At 41.2% G+C, this 19,390-nt stretch overlaps 2 protein-coding genes across 3 annotated transcripts in view; both read right to left on the minus strand.

Moving 5' to 3' along the window:
* Positions 1-370: 370 nt before the first annotated feature.
* On the minus strand, positions 371-10,408 carry LOC308284705 (tetratricopeptide repeat protein 39C-like). Of its 2 annotated transcripts, XM_080725422.1 has the most exons (14): positions 10,110-10,408; positions 8,450-8,498; positions 6,580-6,708; positions 5,872-5,986; positions 4,591-4,987; positions 3,447-3,615; positions 3,215-3,308; positions 2,644-2,751; positions 2,450-2,559; positions 2,218-2,341; positions 1,940-2,037; positions 1,748-1,852; positions 1,088-1,126; positions 371-904 (listed from the first exon to the last, which is right to left on the minus strand). In XM_080725422.1, the coding sequence occupies exons 1-14, from the start codon at positions 10,247-10,249 to the stop codon at positions 815-817; spliced, it is 1,767 nt and encodes a 588-aa protein (XP_080581548.1). In that variant the 5' UTR covers positions 10,250-10,408; the 3' UTR covers positions 371-814. The 2 variants fall into 2 exon arrangements, with proteins under 2 accessions (XP_080581548.1, XP_080581549.1); XM_080725423.1 differs by lacking the exon at positions 1,088-1,126 and having other exon boundaries at positions 371-924; positions 1,738-1,852.
* Positions 10,409-12,536: 2,128 nt separating this feature from the next.
* Positions 12,537-19,390, minus strand: part of LOC308285016 (laminin subunit alpha-3-like) — a gene marked incomplete at both ends in the record, with an annotated part of 95,084 nt that continues 88,230 nt past the window's right edge. Inside the window, 8 exons of the mRNA XM_080725737.1 lie at positions 12,537-12,685; positions 13,537-13,656; positions 13,778-13,871; positions 14,700-14,854; positions 15,005-15,170; positions 15,396-15,551; positions 15,736-15,916; positions 16,163-16,296. Coding sequence (XP_080581863.1) covers positions 12,537-12,685; positions 13,537-13,656; positions 13,778-13,871; positions 14,700-14,854; positions 15,005-15,170; positions 15,396-15,551; positions 15,736-15,916; positions 16,163-16,296 — 1,155 coding nt within the window. The remainder of the gene's footprint in view (positions 12,686-13,536; positions 13,657-13,777; positions 13,872-14,699; positions 14,855-15,004; positions 15,171-15,395; positions 15,552-15,735; positions 15,917-16,162; positions 16,297-19,390) is intronic.

The following is a 19,390-nucleotide window of genomic DNA, read 5'->3' on the forward strand; positions in this document are numbered from 1 at the left end:
AGGTAGACCTACCAGTAGTAGTCCCACAATTTTCAAATAGTTGTAGAGCTGCTCCTGTGTGCACTTCACTAGAATGGATAATTTCATGTATGACAAAACATTATGCTCTGCAAACATATGGTATTCACTAAGTAAATAAATGCAAATAGCTACTCAAAAGTGACTGGACGGTACAATAATCAAAAAATGCTTTATTTACAATAGATTTCTACTTTAAAAACATGTCACCCTCAAAAACATACAATGGATAATACTCATGTTTGACAACTGTATTGTGTCTGTATGCATTAGCAAAACGAAATAAATTAGACATTTAATATATTTTGAAATTCCTTTACCAACACCAAGATGGATAGATTGTCAGAAGCAAAGTAACAGGGAATCAATGAGAATATGGTCCTTTCATACATGAGTTTGAATTGCTTGATATGAACTTCTTGATGACCATACTCTGGGCATGTAGGCCACCAAACATAGCTGAATCAATATTACCTGATCTAAAACCTGGGTAAAAAAAAATAAAAAATACACTCAAATCACTCATTTGTAAAATTTCTATTGAATAATTTTGATTTACTCATGTAAACAGTAATAATAACGATTTATTTTACTGTACAGCACAACGGCCATCAGGCCCAGACTACTGTAAAATATAAACTTGTAACAATTCTGTGTAAAACAATTTTTTGGCTCAATATGTAAAAAAATAAGTGTGCAGAAATAAATAAAACGTGGCCAAACTTCAGATGGCTGTTGTGGTGGCTTATCGAAAACATTTGCTTCCTTCTCTTTCCAAGGTGCCTGGAAAGCTTAATCAAGGTGGGGCTGCAGCCTTCGTGGAAGCCAGTGCAGAATGGATACGGACATGGAGCCTGTTCTCAAAGTCATAGCCAGCGTAGCTCTCCTGCAAAATCCATACATTCACTAGTTATAATAATGATGAAATCCCACGATGACAAAAAGCAAATGATCACACCTCCCACAAGGTAAACAGTCCTGAAGCAGAAATTTAAAACTGTAAAATAAAATTGCCAAAATGCTAAGCATACAACAACATGACACACAGTAAAACACAGAGCTACAGTACCTTTGCCTGGATCAATAGCGCAGTACTCCTCTCTGCAGACTGAAAGACAAATGAAGAAACATAGAGCACTTCCACATACTGTACTACTTACTGTATGCAGTGGTGGGGAAAGCTTTTCACTTAAGTAAAAGTATCAATACTGCAATGTAAACTCTGTTAAGTAAAAGTCAGGAATTCGAAATTGACTTGAGTAAAAGTACCTAAAGTACCAAAAGTAGAAAGCGATGGTTATGCAGAATGTCCCATTTCACAAGTTTGCAAATGTAGACAATTATTTTGAAAATGGCAGAGCTACAAGCTCACAATGCGTCGCAGCATTGTGAGCTTTTATATGAGCCGTTTTCAAATAGACGACATATAGGGCTGACGTGGGTAATGTGTGTTTTGTAATAATAATCAAAATCTGCAAAGTAACAAGTAACTAAAGTTTTCAAATAATTGTAGTGGAGTAAAAGTATATTACGGTATTTGCCTCTGAGATGTAGTGGAGTAGAAGTAAAAGTACTGAAAATTGGAAATACTCCAGTAAAGTAAAACTACCTGAAAATTGGACTTAAGCACAGTACTTGAGTAAATATACCTAGTTATTTTACACCACTGACTATGATGTTCAGATGAAAGAAAGTTGCACACGCAAGGCACACACACACACTTACGTACCTCTGGGCTGTCCATTAAAACACAGCCCAGTTCATAACAGGAATATGGCTGCACATAAGAGTTATTTAGACGGCCCACCTCATCGTTCGCAGCCAACTGGAAGTGCTGCAAGAATAAATTATGGCATGGTATAAAAAATATTAATTGAGGTGTAGTTATTTGTACTAGTTTTTGAAACCCGAGTGAGTATACCTGAATGGCCTCATTCTTGTTGTGAAGACATTTGTGTATGGAGCCAAGGAGCAGATTCTTCAGGCCAGCACATGAGGCATCCGTAATTCCCTGCAGAACTAGTACAAGATGACATCTTGATTAACCCGACGATAGTGTAACTATTGTGTCTATCTACAGACATGTAAAAGGTCCACTTTGTTACCAACTATCAATCATTTAACTGGGGACCCCATGGAACCTCCCCCCAAGGCCTCTGGTGGTTCCTGAAACCCACGTTGAGAATTGCAGTACAGTACCTTGTGTCATAGTCTGCAGTTTGGGAACAGAGCTATTCGGAAGTGCTTTCCACAGGTACAGAATCTCAATCACAGCCAGGATGCACACATCTTTAGACAGACTCTGCTTTCTTATTTTCTCAGCCTAACACACAAACGCACACACTTAGTTGATGCTTCACATAAAGTTAATTCTTAGTTTCTTATACAGTAATTACATATTTGTTTAGAAAAGAATGAAGTGGTGACATACTCTCTTCAAGGAGAACACCTCAATCTGATTATTCTTGCGTTTAAAAAGTCTCTGGACATCCTTGAAGACTGCGGCGGCTCCTTCCAGGTCACCAGTCGCTCCTTGGCACACTGCACAGGACCACAATACAGTGAACAAGGCACCAGCTCACACAAGAAGAACAATGCTTAATATATGCACGGTTGGCACTGTACCTCCAGTTAAATAGGCATAGTAGCACTGTGACCAGCGGGACTCTGCCTTCAGTCGGTCAAATGCTCTGTAGGCCTCTCTGTAGCTCAGCTCAATCATGCTGCACCAGCCTGAAAACATCAAGGGTCAGGTGTCGTCACAGTGGGTTAACCACATGGACCTACAGTAGTAATGCTTTAGAATGCCAACATCTAATTTAGTTTCACAACTATAGAGGAACAAACTTCTTCAGTGGTACTGGTTACAACAATGCTTATTATGTAACTAAGACATTTGTATGGAACCTATGATTTTATATACACAATTTAACTGTGAAACTGGCTAAAATAATATGGCGGACATAACTCTCTACTCCTCACCCTGGTGGGTGGGATTGGCTGGGTCTGTTACGAAAATAACGTAACAGTCCGTGGCTTGTTTGAGTTGTCGTTATTCAGAAATTCCTTGACCACAAATAAATCACTGTGTACTCAAAGTTACAGGCTTTTGGGGTAGAATTGATGATGGAGAACCCCCCCAACAAAAGTAAAATGTCATGTCATAGGACCTTTAAGATGTGAGCAAAAACTATACCTATTTCATATAAACACACGTGTTGAATTTCCCTCTGCTCAGAGGCCAGGCATAAGGCATCATTGAAGGACGTCAAGGCACCGGTGATCTGACACTGGAAAAGCAGATGGAGTGAGTGACTGTATGTGACAAGCTGTACAGTATTTTCAGCTGAAATAAGTATCAACAAAGTATGAATGAGGTTCAGCCACATGGTGAGAAACAGTAGCATTTACTTGTAACTGTTATCTACCTCTAGGCGCTGCACCCTGCCTTTAAAAAACATGAAGAGGGAGGAGTTGGGGTAGACGGCCTCTCTGCGTTGAAGAATGGCTTTGGCTTCTGACAGCCCGGCCTGTGTGTCTGTGCCATCCAGGGCAAAGAAGGGCTGCACTACTGTGTGGTACCACAAGAGGGCCAACCTGCATAACATGCAGAGAAACCATAATGAATCACAGTTGTAGAATTTGCCTGAGCTGAGACAGTATTATAGCAGTGGTTCCCAAACATTTCAGGATCGAGACCCAAAAGAGAGATCAGATTAGACGTTTGCCTGGAACCCAAACTAGTGAAAATAGCCGACAAGCACACAACGCGTCACTTCGCACCGTGTTGCAAGCTTGTAGATCACAAGTTGTTTTTTTTCTTTTATTCCTAGATTTGTTTGTTTTAAAATGTATAAAGTAGTAGGACATTTCATTAAAATGTATAAAGTATTAGGACATTTTCATTCATGCTCAAATTAAGTGAAGGCAAACCTCTTCAGGGCATACTGTACACCTCTGTATACTTCCCCCTGTGGGTTATACTTCCCCCTGTGGGTTAAGTTCAGGAAGGCAAGCATGCATAAACTTCAGGTAGCCTATAATGATTGTATGCAGATATTAATGAGAAAACCAAGGTGGAGCAGTGCAAGTGAGTTGTTATGTAATATGGGTGTTAATGCTTTTCATGCACTTCTGAGAAACTTGATGTACACATTTATGGGTAGATTGGATGAGTCTCAAAACTCTAATCAAGCTGCTGACTACCGGTAACCCCAGCCTCAGTGCTACAAGGTATCAGTCTCCGTTTTGGAAACACTGGTATGAGTGTCTTATTATAGCTGTTGTTTTATGTATTAGGGGTGTTCTCTAGCTGTCAATATTATACAATGTAACAGTAGTCCTACAGTACGTATAGTAGAACTGAAAAACAAAGTCAAAACGAAATGATAAATAATGAAACATTAAACTATTTTAATCTTGCTTCGTACTCAGTCGTGGAAAACTGTTGAGTGAGTTCCACACGGCCAAGCAGGAAGTAAGACAAAAATGTTAAAGGTCGTGGAACATGCTCTGGTGCCATGTTATGACCCCCGTTTGCGCTTTACAGGGATGTCTGGGACACCTACTCACGTAGCTAAGGGGGCCTTCATGTCCTTACTTTCGCTGGCATACGTGAGTGCAGACAGGCCCTGGAGACGGTCGCCAGGGAAGCCCAGCAGGTTGACGATCTTCAGCAGGTGCGGCGGCACCATGGAGATGCAGAGGTGAAAGAGGCCATAGCCGAAGCTCACCGAACCCTTCAGCCTCTCCAGAGCCTCGTGAGCAATGCCGTCGCACCGCTGGGAGGGGTTCAGCCCTGGCCGAGCGGCCTGGTTGTGGATGGACTGGTCTGAGGAGGAAGACACTTGGGACCCACGTCGGTCTGAGGATCTCCTGCTGGTGCCATCCTGAAGCTGACTGATATCACTGTAGCATTTGTTGTACATCTTCCAAGCTTTACGGAGGAGCCAGCCTCCTTTGATGTATGCTGTCAGGCATAAAAGAAAAGGTATTTTCCAATGTTTCCAAAATTGTCAACTTTAAAAGAAAATGTGTGAAGCAGCCTACATTATTACTGTGTATTGACACAGATAAGGTTATTTGCTCATTTGCACTAATTTGAAGGCACAAGCCAAACACCTCCACACAGGGTGTGGTGTGTAATTCATTTAACCCTGCAGGGTGTCCCCGTTACTTTAGATTAATTATTATAGCACTGGTGTGGATAACACAGAATCCCGTACAAGTAAAACCAAGGATTACTGTCAGAATATGTCAGTGCTGAATAGTTTAGGCTGCATATTGTAGGCAAGTTTCTGCAGTGATATTGAATATTACGTTATATACTGTATATATATAACATAAGTATAGCTGGTGTTTTTGTGCGGTGCCTGCCACTCCAACGCTTGGTGGTATGTTTGTATGAGCACAGATTGTTTGTCCGTGGGAGCACAATCCGTGGGAGCACAATACAAGACCACAATCTAATCTTTGATCCATTGACCCACACACCCACCCACCCACACACACACACACAGACACACACACGTACGTGACCTACCTTTGAGTGGCGCTGTTGAGCGGCCTTGAAATGAATGGACAGAGATTTAACATTGTTCCTCTAGTTCATATATTTCATTAAATTTACTCATAGGCACCACTCACTGCTTTAAGCACTTCCGTGTATGACTTCACAATACAGAAAACAGATGGTTCTAAAAACTCACGGCGCATCATATTACAATGCATCATGAGCTTGTACATAGATGTGCCACTTTCAAAATGTTTGAAACATGCCCAAAGTAGGGCTGTTATGCCGTAAGTTGTTAAGCTAAATATTGCATGAATCACGGCTCTAACTTCATGTCCTACCTGACAGCTCTTGTTTGATGAAGGACAGTACTGCAAGGTAAACCTGACAGTCTGCTATGATGATCTGTCTCTGGAGACGATCCACTACTGCCATCCCTGACCTCTGGGAATCCATCTGCACACAAGAAATCCACACACACACACTCACAAACCTGATGAGTAACCAGAGAGGCAGCATGCAGACAGAAAGGCTTTTATTTATGTATTTATTATTACTGCAAACAACCACTATTAATGCAAACGTTTAAGTGAGTTCATTTTCTATACAAGCTTTATTCAACTAAATAGACATGTGTACATTTATTTTAGACTGGTAGTGGGGGTGGGGTTAAAGCCGGAATCTGTAACTTCCACATCGTATCCGGGATTCGAACCTGGGTCCCTGGCCTTGATAGGAGTGCCAAATCCTTTACTGCTAAGTGATAACAGAGAGCTCGTTTGGGAAGGCAGGTTATTTCCAGTTGAATTTCATGCAATACCTCTTGTCAACCAGCAGTGTGGTCTTACCAGACTCAATAGTAGAGCAGGGAGACCACATCCAACCACCGCCGTTATGTTAGATATATTGTATTAACATTCTCTACCATACACTTTATTCTAAAAGGTTATAGATTGCAGCTTAAAGTCAAGGTGTGTTTGTGTATGAATAATGTCAGTATATTTGCAGTGTGTCCTATGTCGCTGAGAGGAGATGTTTTGGACACTTACACTTCTTTTGATCTTGTTTCTGATCATTTCAATTACTCCATTAGTGTCACTCTCGCACAGCTTCTCTGTAGCTTTGAGGTCTTCATAGGCCACCAGCATTTTCTCGTCCTCAAATGTCATCATGGCATTCTACAAAGAGAAATGCAGGTGAAACAGTACTGTGCTATACAACTTTCATATAGTAGGTGGAGTGAAACGAGTGCTTATGAGCTGTGCAACGTCTCAGGTGTGAAAGATCCCAATCCACAGCTAAAGTCAGGCCAAGGCCCAAAAAAAAAGAATCAGACCATTAAAAAGGCATGCATTACCATTTGTTAATATTCTACTAGGTCAGCAAAGTCATTCCAACAAATCAATGCCATTTGCACAGTCACCTCTCTAGGATGCATTTAACCACTTTCAAAATAGTCTCTCGAGACAGGCTGTCAGCTCACACAATCTTCAAATGCTTCCACCCAACAGTCTGTAAATCGGAAGCGCTGAAAATCCAAAGTAAATAAAGTGAATTTCTGGCTGGCACCCCCACTACAGTTATCAAGTTATTTAGCTTGCTTGCTACGCAGCAGAAATTGAAATTATAAAGTTTCAAAAATATATACTAAAACAGCTTCCTCCACAACTTTCACGAGACCCATACATTTTCAACTGCTTATCTGGAGCTGGGTCAACAGTTCCAGCGAGAGCACATTTTTCGTGGCAACATAGTCCCTTAATGCTGTGCGATCCCGAGGTGTTCCAAAGCCAGCGTGGACTTAAAATCCCCCCATCTAGTTCTTGGTCTGCCCCTGGGCCTCCTCCTAGTTGGACATGCCCCAAGACGTTCCTGGGACACACTCAGGAAGCATCCTTACTAGATCGTTACCGAGCCACCCAACTGGCTCTTTCCACACGAAGGAGCAGCAATTCTACTCCGAGTCTATCCGGAGCAACTGAACTTCTCACCCCATCCCTAAGAGAGATTCCAGCCACCCATCTGAGACAACTTATTTTGGCCGTTTGTATCCGCAATCTTATTATTTCGGTCATGACTCATGACCCACACTCCATGACCATAGGTGAGAGTAGGAACGAAGATCTTTCTTTTCGTCACAAGTTAACAGTGCAGTAGTACAGCGACTGCACACCGCTCCTGCTGCTCCGACTCTCCGGTTGATCTCCCGTTCCGGCCTACCTTCTCTCGTTAACAATATCCTGAGATGCTTGAACTCCTTCACTTGGGGCAAGAGCTCATTCCCTACCCAGCGAACAATCAAACACTTTCTTGCTGAAAACCATGGCCTCAGATTTGGAGATGCTGATCCTCATCCCAGCCTTTTCACACTCAGCTGCAAAAGGATCCAATGAGAGCTGGAGGTCACAGACCAATGATGCCATCAGGACCACATCATCTGCAAAAAGCAGTGAAGCAACCTTTAGCTCTCCTCCATGACTCTCTCAAGATCCTGTCCATGAATGACACAAACAGGATAAGTGACAATGGGCAGCCAACAACCCAGAGATTGGATGGCCCTCATTAAGGTCCTCCTCACCCCATACTCCCACAGTATCTCCCGGGGACCCTGTCATATGCCCTTGTTCCACAACCAGGACAGAATCTGCATTGTTCCTCCTGGATATGAGGTTTTAAATAAATGCACCATTTACAGCAATGTATAGTTCACACACAAGTACATACATAATGTTGTGTAAAAGTAACTCTTGGGCTCATGTTAACCACACAGACCGTATTTTCTACATAAATTAATAAATAAACTATGAGGAAAAAAAATCTGTTGAGGGTATCATTTCCATTTTTTTATGACTAGAAATGTATATTTAGAGTAAAGTGTGTCAGCAGAATTATGCAATAGGAAGTTTCGCTTCTACTCACCAGAAAGCTAACGAAACTGGCTCCAAAACTCATCAAAGGACTATAGTTCCTAGTAGAGGGGATATGAAAAACAATTAGCAGTTTATTGACACAGATGAAAGAAAATATATATTTTAAAGCAGAGCCTAGCACGGGTGACATGTTTCATGCAGCAAGGAATGATCCAGCCTCAGGAAATAGACTATCCTCTGAATTGGTACACTGTGAAAGCAAGTTATTCACTTCTTTGACAATGTGTTTGCTGGGGAGGCATAGATGGTGCCTGACTTTTTATAGACTCAGATTAACACCAAGCCATCTGATTTTCATACACTACAAGCCCAAAAAGGTCCAGGGTAGAGGGCAACTGTAGCTCTGGTCCATTAAATGGAACACCTAACGCTATGGACCAGAGCTAAGGGCAACTGTAGCAGCATAATAAAGAGAACCAATTCCCTAATCTCTGTTGCTGATTCAACAACCACAGTAGGAAGCGCTGTGGTCGATATAATTAGTCGGAGACATGACATTTAAGCTAACATCAGGAGACAGGGCACACATAGCGTGCCCTTCTATGTCACAGTTAAGTTAACTTGTCAACTTAGTTATTAACCCTGACAGAAATAGCATTCAACACATGATTAGCCAGTCAATTATTTTGGAAATCAATTAGACAAGTTAATAAGAACAACCTCTTGGAATAGCTAAACACTGGTGGTCTCAAGTCTTGTACTGTCTGGGAGAGTTGTAGGCTTGGATCATAGATGTGTTTGATTTCTGCCTTTTACTTTTGTGTCAAAATGGATAAAATACATCTATGATCGTCTTGATCAAAGGCTAGTTGTAATGTAATGTAATGGATGGATGGTAGGTAAGGCAGGATAATATATGAGATTTTGTATCTTATTTAACACCTCATCTTTAAGCAATACAAATTCAACAAATATAACAACGAATGATTGCACCATAGATACAACAAAGTCTAAATGTTCCTAGTGACTAGCTTTAACACAGCAAACTGGTTTACAGGCAGTAGCTGAGCCCATTTCAGTGGCATGGTAGGAATGTTGGCCTGTTGTTTTGCACACACGAATGTCTGGATGCCAAATAGAATCAACTCGCTGCTTATTTCAATCATTCAGAAATAGGACTGATTCTCATGGACACTTCAGATGGACCAGTGTGTATTTCATCTGGTCCTTACGAATCTATTAACAGTCAGGGATGATAGATAAGAGATAACAAGCAATTAATGGAGTGAAAAGGCAGCCTGGTGGCTCAGAGGTATGCATCAATAGCATGAGAAAAAGACACGGAATGTTTGAGCCGAGTGTTGCGTTGGTGAAGACCTGCCTACATTTTTGCGACTTTAGTAGAAGGTAGTTCAAGGTACGTAGACGGACCTATACTTTTGCAAGCCTGATGTATTGTAGCCTACAGTACTGCTGCTGTCTCTTATTTTACAACTCGATGTGCATTAAAACGTGTGCGATTCATTATATTAAACATGTTATCACTCAACTCAATCAAAATTGCGGTCAACATGGAAATAAGAACTGAATGGGTTTATCAATCGGTCAATGGGACAACACCAACACACGTGGGTTGGGTCCCAGCCTGTGCGGGAACACAGGTGCAAAAAAAGACAACAGCGATTTGAAGCCACACAAACAAAACAAACCTGTGTGTTCGGAAGAGCTCGTCGCTCTCCTTGAATCCATTGTTGAGCAGCATATTAATCCCCTTCAACGCCAATTCGGCATCATCAATAGTGTCCGTTTTCTCGGCGCTTTGCTCGGATGGTTCTGTTGCGTCGGCCATGGAGATATGCTGGCGTGGACCACCGGTGTGTGGACACGATCAGGACCGCCTGTCGAGTGTCGAACCGACCGACACACAGCGAAGAAGTGCCTGTTGGAAGGAGGGGAGGGTGTATGGTGCGTCTGTTTTTTGGACTTGCAGACAGAGTAATCAGTGCTGCTCCTAATAAATGTAAGAGGACATTTTAACCACCCATCCCATACTAAAAAAATAAATAGGTAGGCGATTTGATCGCTATGTTAGGAATAACGCGAGTTCACCGTGGCGTTTTGACAGCCCTACCCCGGTCTTCCGTAGTCTGTTGTGTGTGTCTACTGTCTAGGCTAGGGTGCTGTAATAATGTCGGTCATGGGTGCTCAGAGGAAATAGAAGAACTTACGTGTTTGAGATCCAAGTTGACCAACCAATGAGCGTGTTAAGAACAAGTTATATGCGCGCGCGCGCGGCACACACACACATACAACTCTCTCTCTCTCTCTCTCTCTCTCTCTTTATAGCCTATATTGTGTGTGTGTGTGTGTACACACACACACACACACACACACACACACACACACACACACACACACACACACACACACACACACACACACACACACACACACACACTACATCACTTGTAAGGACATAGACTTCCATTAATTGTTATGCAAGTCCTGTGGCCTTACCCTAACCTCTATTCCTAAACCTAACCCCTAACCCTAACCTTAACCCTAACCGTTGTGGGGACTACTATTTCCCCACACTGTCAGAGGTCCCCTGCTGGTGACTGTGTGAACATGCGTTTAGTCCCCATAAGACAAACTCTCTCTCTCTCTCTCTCTCTCTCTCTCTCACACTCACACACACACACACACACACACACACACACACACACACACACACACACACACACACACACACACACACACACACACACACACACACACATGTAAACTTTGGTAAGAAAAGTACAACAGGAAGATGTATAAATTCACATCTGCTATTTTATACAATTTCAAGATGAACTTATGGCAATGACAAGCATTTATAAATGATGTAAACTCTTAAAAGCATCAGTGGTCACAAAACAGGAATGCATGTGAAAACTATACCAAGGAATAATACAATTATATTCTCTCACACATTTTGAACACAACTCTGAGGTATTACTGTCGAATCCAAAAGAATGAATTTAGTTTTTCTGTCTTTAACTAAAGCTTCTTAAAAATAAATGGTCCCAATATTGTCACTCAGAGTTTTCAGACTATCTGTAATCTTACACATTTCTGTGTTCCAAATACACAGCCATATCGGTTTGGAACACTGGAATGTGTGTAAGATCACAGACATTCTAGGGCTAACTAATACACCCATAATATACCTAAATAATACAATTTGGCATTTGTTTGACCACAATCCACAGACAATTAGATATACATACGACAATAAAATGGCTAAATGACCCTGGTGTGACCACATTCATATTCACACACCGCATGTATGTGCAAACTCAGAATATGATTTCAGAGTGACATAGTAAGCCTACTGTCCATGTGAAACTATGAGATTTCAAGGTTCTGTATGAAGAGTCAATGTATATTCAGACCAGTTATAACATGCATAATTATACATGCTCATGTAAGAACATTAACTCAAAGGAACTTGTCAGACACTGTAAGTCAACACCGCCATGAATAGCATATAGGTCGGAAAATAATACAAAACTTAAACACAAACTATTGTGGGAATCAATTGAACAAAGACAGCATCTAATGCTGGTAATCATGAAAGCACCATCACGAATGGCAAATGCATTCATCTTCTTAAAGTGCTGCGTTGCTCATATATAGTAAAATCCTTTGTGTTCATTTAACTCCAAGAGTGTACAAACGGAAGCAAATGGACCCGTAGCATTACGTTGTAGACAGAAAATCCATTTCTAAACCAGATCTGATGTAAACCATCTGAAGTCAGTAAAATGGCAATTATAATAAACATTTTTCATCTCAAAATAAATATAGAAACATTGAATACAGAAGCTTATCACTCTTATTTCCTGATACAGAGCAACAAAATAGCATTTGAAAACAAAGAAACACATACATACACGCACGCACACACACGCATGCACGCACGACGGCATGCACACACACTCACACACACACACCCAAATACATACAGTACATTCAAACACAACATTATATGTACATTCTTACTCATACACATTCTCTGTCTTGCTAACAGATTGCACATGGTGGCCAGTGGCAGTGAACATGGTCCCAACGTCTGGCGCTGAGCTTTTATCTCAGCCTGCAGAGCACTCTCTGAGGTTGACTGCACCAAACACCCTAGACAGCCTCTCAAAGGAGACGGGCTCATTGTTGATCCTCATGTCCCGGATACAGCCCACGAAAGATGATGTGACTGGGAGGCTCAGTATGCTCGTCTCTGTGGCTGAAAATGACACAGCCTAGTTATAATTTCAATTCAATACATGACTACTGTATGTCTTTCACAGTCAGTATCCCCCCCCCCCTTCTTTCCCAATGCACACACGCAGTAAAATCATGTTTATTTAAATGTGAGAGTATATGTTATGGGTCTATTTTTACGCTCTCAGGCAGCAGAGAAGACTAGATGGAGGCCAAAAATAAATGTAATTATTTTGTAATTATAAATGCTAATACATGTATGGTATGGGATGGTATACCTAATTCTGTATTCCCAACATAACATTGACATGGGCTGAGGAACTCTAAACCTGGCATGAGGCAATACCACCAAGATATCCTGAGAGACTACACTAGATGCAGAACATGCGGAACATGCTGATATAGCACTGAACAACAAAGGCTACTGTATAATATAAACTTGTGACTGACAATCACAAACAAACAAGACATGCACACGCGCGCGCTCACACACACACACACACACACACACACACACACACACACACACACACACACACACACACACACACACACACACACACAAACAGTGAAAAATATCACCAGCTTATCCAATATGAATTACACAAGAGTCAAATATGCAACACAAGAGTCAAATATGCAAAAACCTTCAGAGGTGGAGAACATATGCGTAAAATAATAAATGTAGTTTAAATGCAAATGCTATACGGGACAGCAACTGCCGTCCCCTGGGAACCCCAAATGACACACCTGAGTGCTGAGGATTTTATTGTGCATATGTAGTGAAGATATGTAAAAGATAAATGAAATGACTTCACTACTGTCAACTAGTATGAGCATCTATCATTTACCACAGTTCATGAAAACACTTACCTGGAACTCCACCAACATACAGTGGGTCTTTGGTCAACGGGGTAATGGAAGATGGTGGGCCAATTTTATAACTGTCCACTGTGTCCACATGCAGTTGCACCACATTTTTCTGCTTGATCACTAAAAACCAGACACACACTGTTATCATTCATCTCACTGCTGACCTTTATTATGAATGTTATCACCAATCTCAATGTCAGTTTATTGTAATGTCCTGTTAAAAGGAATGTGGGCATTTTACCTGAAATCTTATGGAAATTTCCGTCACACAGGTTGGTCTTGGGTGTGACTGACGCTTTGAATTCATTCATTCCATTCTTCACCTGTGCCACAACCTGTAGACATGGTTAGGTCCAAACTATGCGTCAAAGCATTACTGTATGTACAAGGCTAGTTTGACAGTAAAACGATTCCACTAGGCGTCACTAAAATATTTAAACAATTCTAAATCAATTAATACTACTTCAACGTCAAATGAACTCTAGCATCCAATACAATAGTATAGGGTATTAGTGATGTGCGGGTCAACCCGTAACCGTGGCGGGTCAAGAAATGTTTCCTTTTTTGGCGGGCTGGGCAGGTCAAATAGTGATGCGCAGGTCGAACTGTAACCTGTGGGTCCCTTGGGTTGGGTCAAGAAATGTTTTGGCGGGGCAGGTCAAATTATTCATTACTATTTGGTCCATAGTCCATATTTGGTCCAAAGTAGTTTTCCTTCTAGCGCTGTGGACCAGAGCTATTCTGGATACAACATCTAATCTTATCCCTATTCTGGGCATGAAATGCCCAGGTGAAAATTGGATATCTACAAGCACTGTGAGCTTGTAAATTGGAGATTTTCAGCAAAGTGTTTTGGTGTAGAGGAAAAAAAAAAGAAGGGAATCAAATACAGACCCATGGGGGGCCACGGTCAACAAAATACATAAGGTTTAAGTGGTTAAGAAATGGAGTGTATGTCATCTTTACTGACACATCTAACTAACAACTTTATTACATCAGGATGAAGACGTTATCTTACACAGAATTACATGGACAATGTGTGTGTGTGTGTGTGTGTGTGTGTGTGTGTGTGTGTGTGTGTGTGTGTGTGTGTGTGTGTGTGTGTGTGTGTGTGTGTGTGTGTGTGTGTGTGTGTGTGTGTGTCTATCCCCAAAAGGTCTCACCTCTCCTCTGAGCATGTAGAGGCTGAGATGGTGGTCCATAGTGGGTGTGGTTCTGGTCCTGTTAAAGTCTCCCACATGAAGCAGTAGTCCGTTCAGGTTCCTGGGACGGACTTCAAACAGCAGCTCAAAGCTGGAGCCCACAGCAAAGGAGTCATCTGGAACAAACAGTGAACACATTATCATCATGATCACTTCATCATCATCATCATAATCATCATCATTTCTGACTGTACATATCAATAGTAAATATGACTTTGACGTCTCAACCAAAAGAGCAGCCTATTTTGTCTGAGTAATGTACTCACTGATAACGACATGTGCTCCTTTCCCTGAGAAATAAGCCCCATGCTGTGTCTGTCCCTCAAAGCAGGGGCCAATGCCATTATTGCTGCTCGGCTCTGGCATAGGTGTGCCATTCATCTTGAAGTTGCGGACACAGCCAAACACACTTTGCTTTGGAAGGATTTTCCACTGAAAGTAAAAAGAAAAAGGTTCACTGTATAAGCATGTGTCTGTCTGTCTGTCTGTCTGTCTGTCTGTCTGTCTGTCTGTCTGTCTGTCTGTCTGTCTGTGTGTGTGTGTGTGTGTGTGTGTGTGTGTGTGTGTGTGTGTGTGTGTGTGTGTGTGTGTGTGTGTGTGTGTGTGTGTGTGTGTGTGTGTGTGTGTGTGTGTGTGTGTGTTGGCTGTATGTCATACCTTTAATTCTTTGTGAAGGGACTCAGGGACACTGCCCAGGTACAGAGGTGACAAGATGTCCATGGACGCCGCCTCATCATTTGTCAGCTGACCATCCTGAGCCCTGATTCCATCTACGACCAATCGGAACCTCTTCCTCTCCAGACTGAAGATGACCTGCAGGTACGGAGGTCGCCACAAAAACATGAAATGGATTTATTGACTTAATATATTTGTTATTTCAGAATAATATAACTGGGCCTTCTTCGGAAAGGGAAGGCTAATAAATATAACATGGATCACAATTGTCATTGTTTCTCATAACATAATGTGTTATTGTGATGTGAAGCAGGAAACTGACCGAGTGCCATTTCCCATCATTGTACTTCTCACGATTGAAGATCTCCTTTTGTTTGCCTACAGACAGTCTGATCCTGCCCTTGGAAAGGTACAGAGCAAGGTGAGTGCGCCCTCCTCTGGTGGCAGCGAAGAATATCAGGCCCTCAGGAGAGCGGGTCCTGACATCTAGGGAGAAGTGGGGCCTAGGACAATAACCAAAACAAATCACTTTGAGCGAGTGAGTGAGTGTGCATATTTGTTTTGATTGATTGAATACTTTATTAACAGTTTGCAAATGGTACAGTGGTAAGGGACAAAGCAAAAAGGCTTGAATCAATTGTCCTGTGTGTGTGTGTGTGTGTGTGTGTGTGTGTGTGTGTGTGTGCGTGTGCGTGTGCGTGTGTGTGTGTGTGTGTGTGTGTGTTTGAGTAAAAAGATAAATGACACACTTGGGCTGCAGGGCTTGTGGTGGGAGTCTGTAGGTCAGCCTGCTAACAGCACCCCCCATGTGGTAGGCATGTTGGACCAGGGCTGGCATGGTGCACATGGAAAGGCTGCCATTGGCCACCTCCATAACACCATCCTAATATAACAGAGACAGTGACAACTGATCACAAGACCATAAAAGACCAGTAAAACATAGATCTGCATCACTGTCACCTCAAAACTCTCCAGCAAGGTCTTGACTGTAACTGAAAATGAGGTTGGGAAGGAACGATAAGGCCAAGTGCCATTGTCACTACAAATCAAAATAGACCTGTAGTGGAACCCAAGCCTATAATGATCAATGTTGGACATATAGTACTCGCTGGTGCTATGGAAAACATAAGATCTGAGTGATGAACACTATGATCCCATTGTCATCTGAGTCATAGATGACTCATCGTGTTTATTAAATTCTTATACTGTATATCTGATATAAGGTCAAAGGAAAGGTACAGATTTAGGGGTGGAGATTTGTTCTGAGCAGTACTCAATAAATAACAAGTATTTACTGATCCCTGAGGGGAAATTATTTTCTGCATTTGACGCAGTGCAGTGGTTCCCAAACTTTTTATCCTGTGACCCAAAAGAGAAATTAGACATTTGCCAGGGACACAAACTTGTGAAAATAGCAGATCTACAAGCTCACAACGTGGCACAAAAGCTTGTAGATGTGCTATTTTCACTGTTTCTTTGAACATTTGGTTTCTAATTTATGGAATTTCTTTGATTTTATTTAACACAGATTTATGTATGAAATTATTAAAAACTAAAACGAATTCATACATTGTTTTGCCTTTAATTTTAATGTATTTCTAATAATAATAATTAAAAAAACTAAATGTATAAGAAGCCCAAAAAAATAAAGGGATATTTATTTACTTGTGACCCATAAAAATTGGTCCGCGACCCAGTGTTTGGGAAACGCGTGGGGGAGCAGTTAGGGAAGGGTCTTGCTCAGGGCCACTTTGACATGAAGCCTGGGGGAGCTGAGGATTGAACCGGGGACCTTCCGATTCCCACTTGTCTGCGACACATACTGAGCCAGTGCCACCGTGACAAGAGAGCACAGGTTTCCATCTGAGCCTGTTTAGCTATATTCTTTCTCTAATTGGTCTTATTTTGTTATTAGATTATAAATTATATCATCTGCTTTATGTGACTACATGCACTAAAATTTCAACTACAGTAAACATAACATTTATCTCATTTCATAGTGTTCTACTATTTCATGGAGGAGGATCTTAAGGGATTTGAGTTTTCATACTGTGGAATTTCAGACACACCTTATCGCCTAGCTGTGTGTACTCTGCAATCCATTTCCGTTTACTCTGATATTCTTAACCACTTGATCCAGATTAAAATATATATTATTTTGAGATTTCTTTTATGTTTTATTTGAATGTTATGACATGCCCAATATAGGGACACCAGGTTCGAAGTGATTAAGAGATGGATATAAGAATCACTGGCATTATTAATATAACACAAAAAAAGCTTAGCACACACACACACAGCTTTTACTGTGTCAGAAGAGATGCTGGCAACTGCAAGAAAGTAATCAGAGACGAGATGCGTCACAAACCTTTGAGGTAGTAACCACACAATCAGGTCCCAAAAAGGATATATGAGATGACAGGAACCTGGCTGTCAAGTTCCTTGTTTGTGTTAACAGACAGTTTTAGCTATGAGTGTGTTACCACCACAAATGTGTGTGGCTCATCTGGTCTCTGGTGGCTATTCTAATGACTATAATATTATTAACATCATAGCCAACATCATTGAATGGATGTGGGTTTTACACCACTCAATCACCATATTACACAGCATGAAATATATACTGTATCTTGCTTTACTTTGAGTTTTGTTAAGCTTAAGTCAAACACTGGATTTTAACCACATGAACCCTGGTGTCCCTATTTTGTGGCAAACAGTCAGTCAAAATCATACTGAACTGAGAAGTGGAGGCTGCGTGTGTGTGTGTGTGTGTGTGCGCGTGAGTGTGAGTGTGAGTGTGAGGTGACTGGCCTGCTCAACAGGGCCCCTCTGTTAACGTGTGTGTGTGTGTGGTCAGCAGAGGTATTGCCATGATACGGACATAGCAATCCACACAGCCAGCCAGCCACATACGGACATACCCACTCAGAGTGGCTCCACCGCTCAAAAATAGCTGATGTACAAGTTTTCTTTCCAGAAATAGGTGGTGAAAAAAGTAAGGGACCTAGAATAGACTTCTGTGGGACCCCCGCCAACGAAATATAGGGTTTAAGAGAAAGGAAAATGATCACTGTAATGATATGATCCCAAATTCAAGGTCTCTAATTCAATATTTATTAACATGGAATCAATGTGTAGTGCTTATGTGACCAATAGATGATAGAAACAACAATATGAAACAATGAATGTTGAGAAGGTCCAATCATCTGGGCCTCTTGTATAGTTTTTTATGAAAATATCACAGCAGGATCTTTGCTGTTTTCAGTTTTCATGTTTTTATGTTTTTATATCATGCCGGTACTGTCTGAAATACCCATTGCTTGATGTATTTCCAGGTGTTTTCTTTCTAAATTAATCTAGTCCCTGTGTTACATACCAATGGGAATTGCCAACAGTTAAAGATGCAGTGATCAGGCTGGGTGACTGATTAGTAATTTAGTCCATTCACTTGGTAATGGTGATATCTATGCTTACAATCGGTTATGTTTGTAAATTAGTATAATCATTAGATTGGTGACACTTTTTGCTTTTTAAATGAGGTGATTGTGAACAACTGGTTAGAAACATGTATTTGTTTGGGTTAGTCATATGAAAAAAAGAGAGCACACATGACTTCTTCACACATGACATTGTTTTGATATTTTGAGAGAAAACTTGAGAGTTTCAATGGAGTATACAAAGTGACAAAACATTAATGATCATGCAACATGTTTAGCAGTTAAATACATTAGAGATGAATCAACGAAAAATAATCCATGGGTAAACAAACACAAACATAAAGTCAAAAGTCAGTAACGCTACAAAGTGTGAGCATTCCAGTGACAATGTTTCTCATGTCAGAATCAGATTGTCATGAATATCTGCAGGCCTTAAGGCATCCATCACTTTCTTCATCTCTGGAAACAAAGCAGCACAGTTATTGTAAACAATGTCAACTAAAATGCAGATCTACGACAGACGTGACTGGGATTAAGCAT

This window comes from Nannobrachium achirus (assembly GCF_963921795.1).
Source record: "Nannobrachium achirus genome assembly, chromosome: 5".
NCBI lineage: Eukaryota > Metazoa > Chordata > Actinopteri > Myctophiformes > Myctophidae > Nannobrachium > Nannobrachium achirus.

Coding starts and splice junctions, on each gene's coding strand:
- LOC308284705 (XM_080725422.1), bottom strand. CDS start 10,249: ATGGCCGACGCAACAGAACCATCCGAGCAAAGCGCCGAGAAAACGGAC. Junction 2,752..3,214: donor CGTGTGTTTATATGAAATAG/GTATAGTTTTTG, acceptor TGATGTTTTCAG/GCTGGTGCAGCATGATTGAG. Junction 2,038..2,217: donor ACTGCAGACTATGACACAAG/GTACTGTACTGC, acceptor ATCTTGTACTAG/TTCTGCAGGGAATTACGGAT.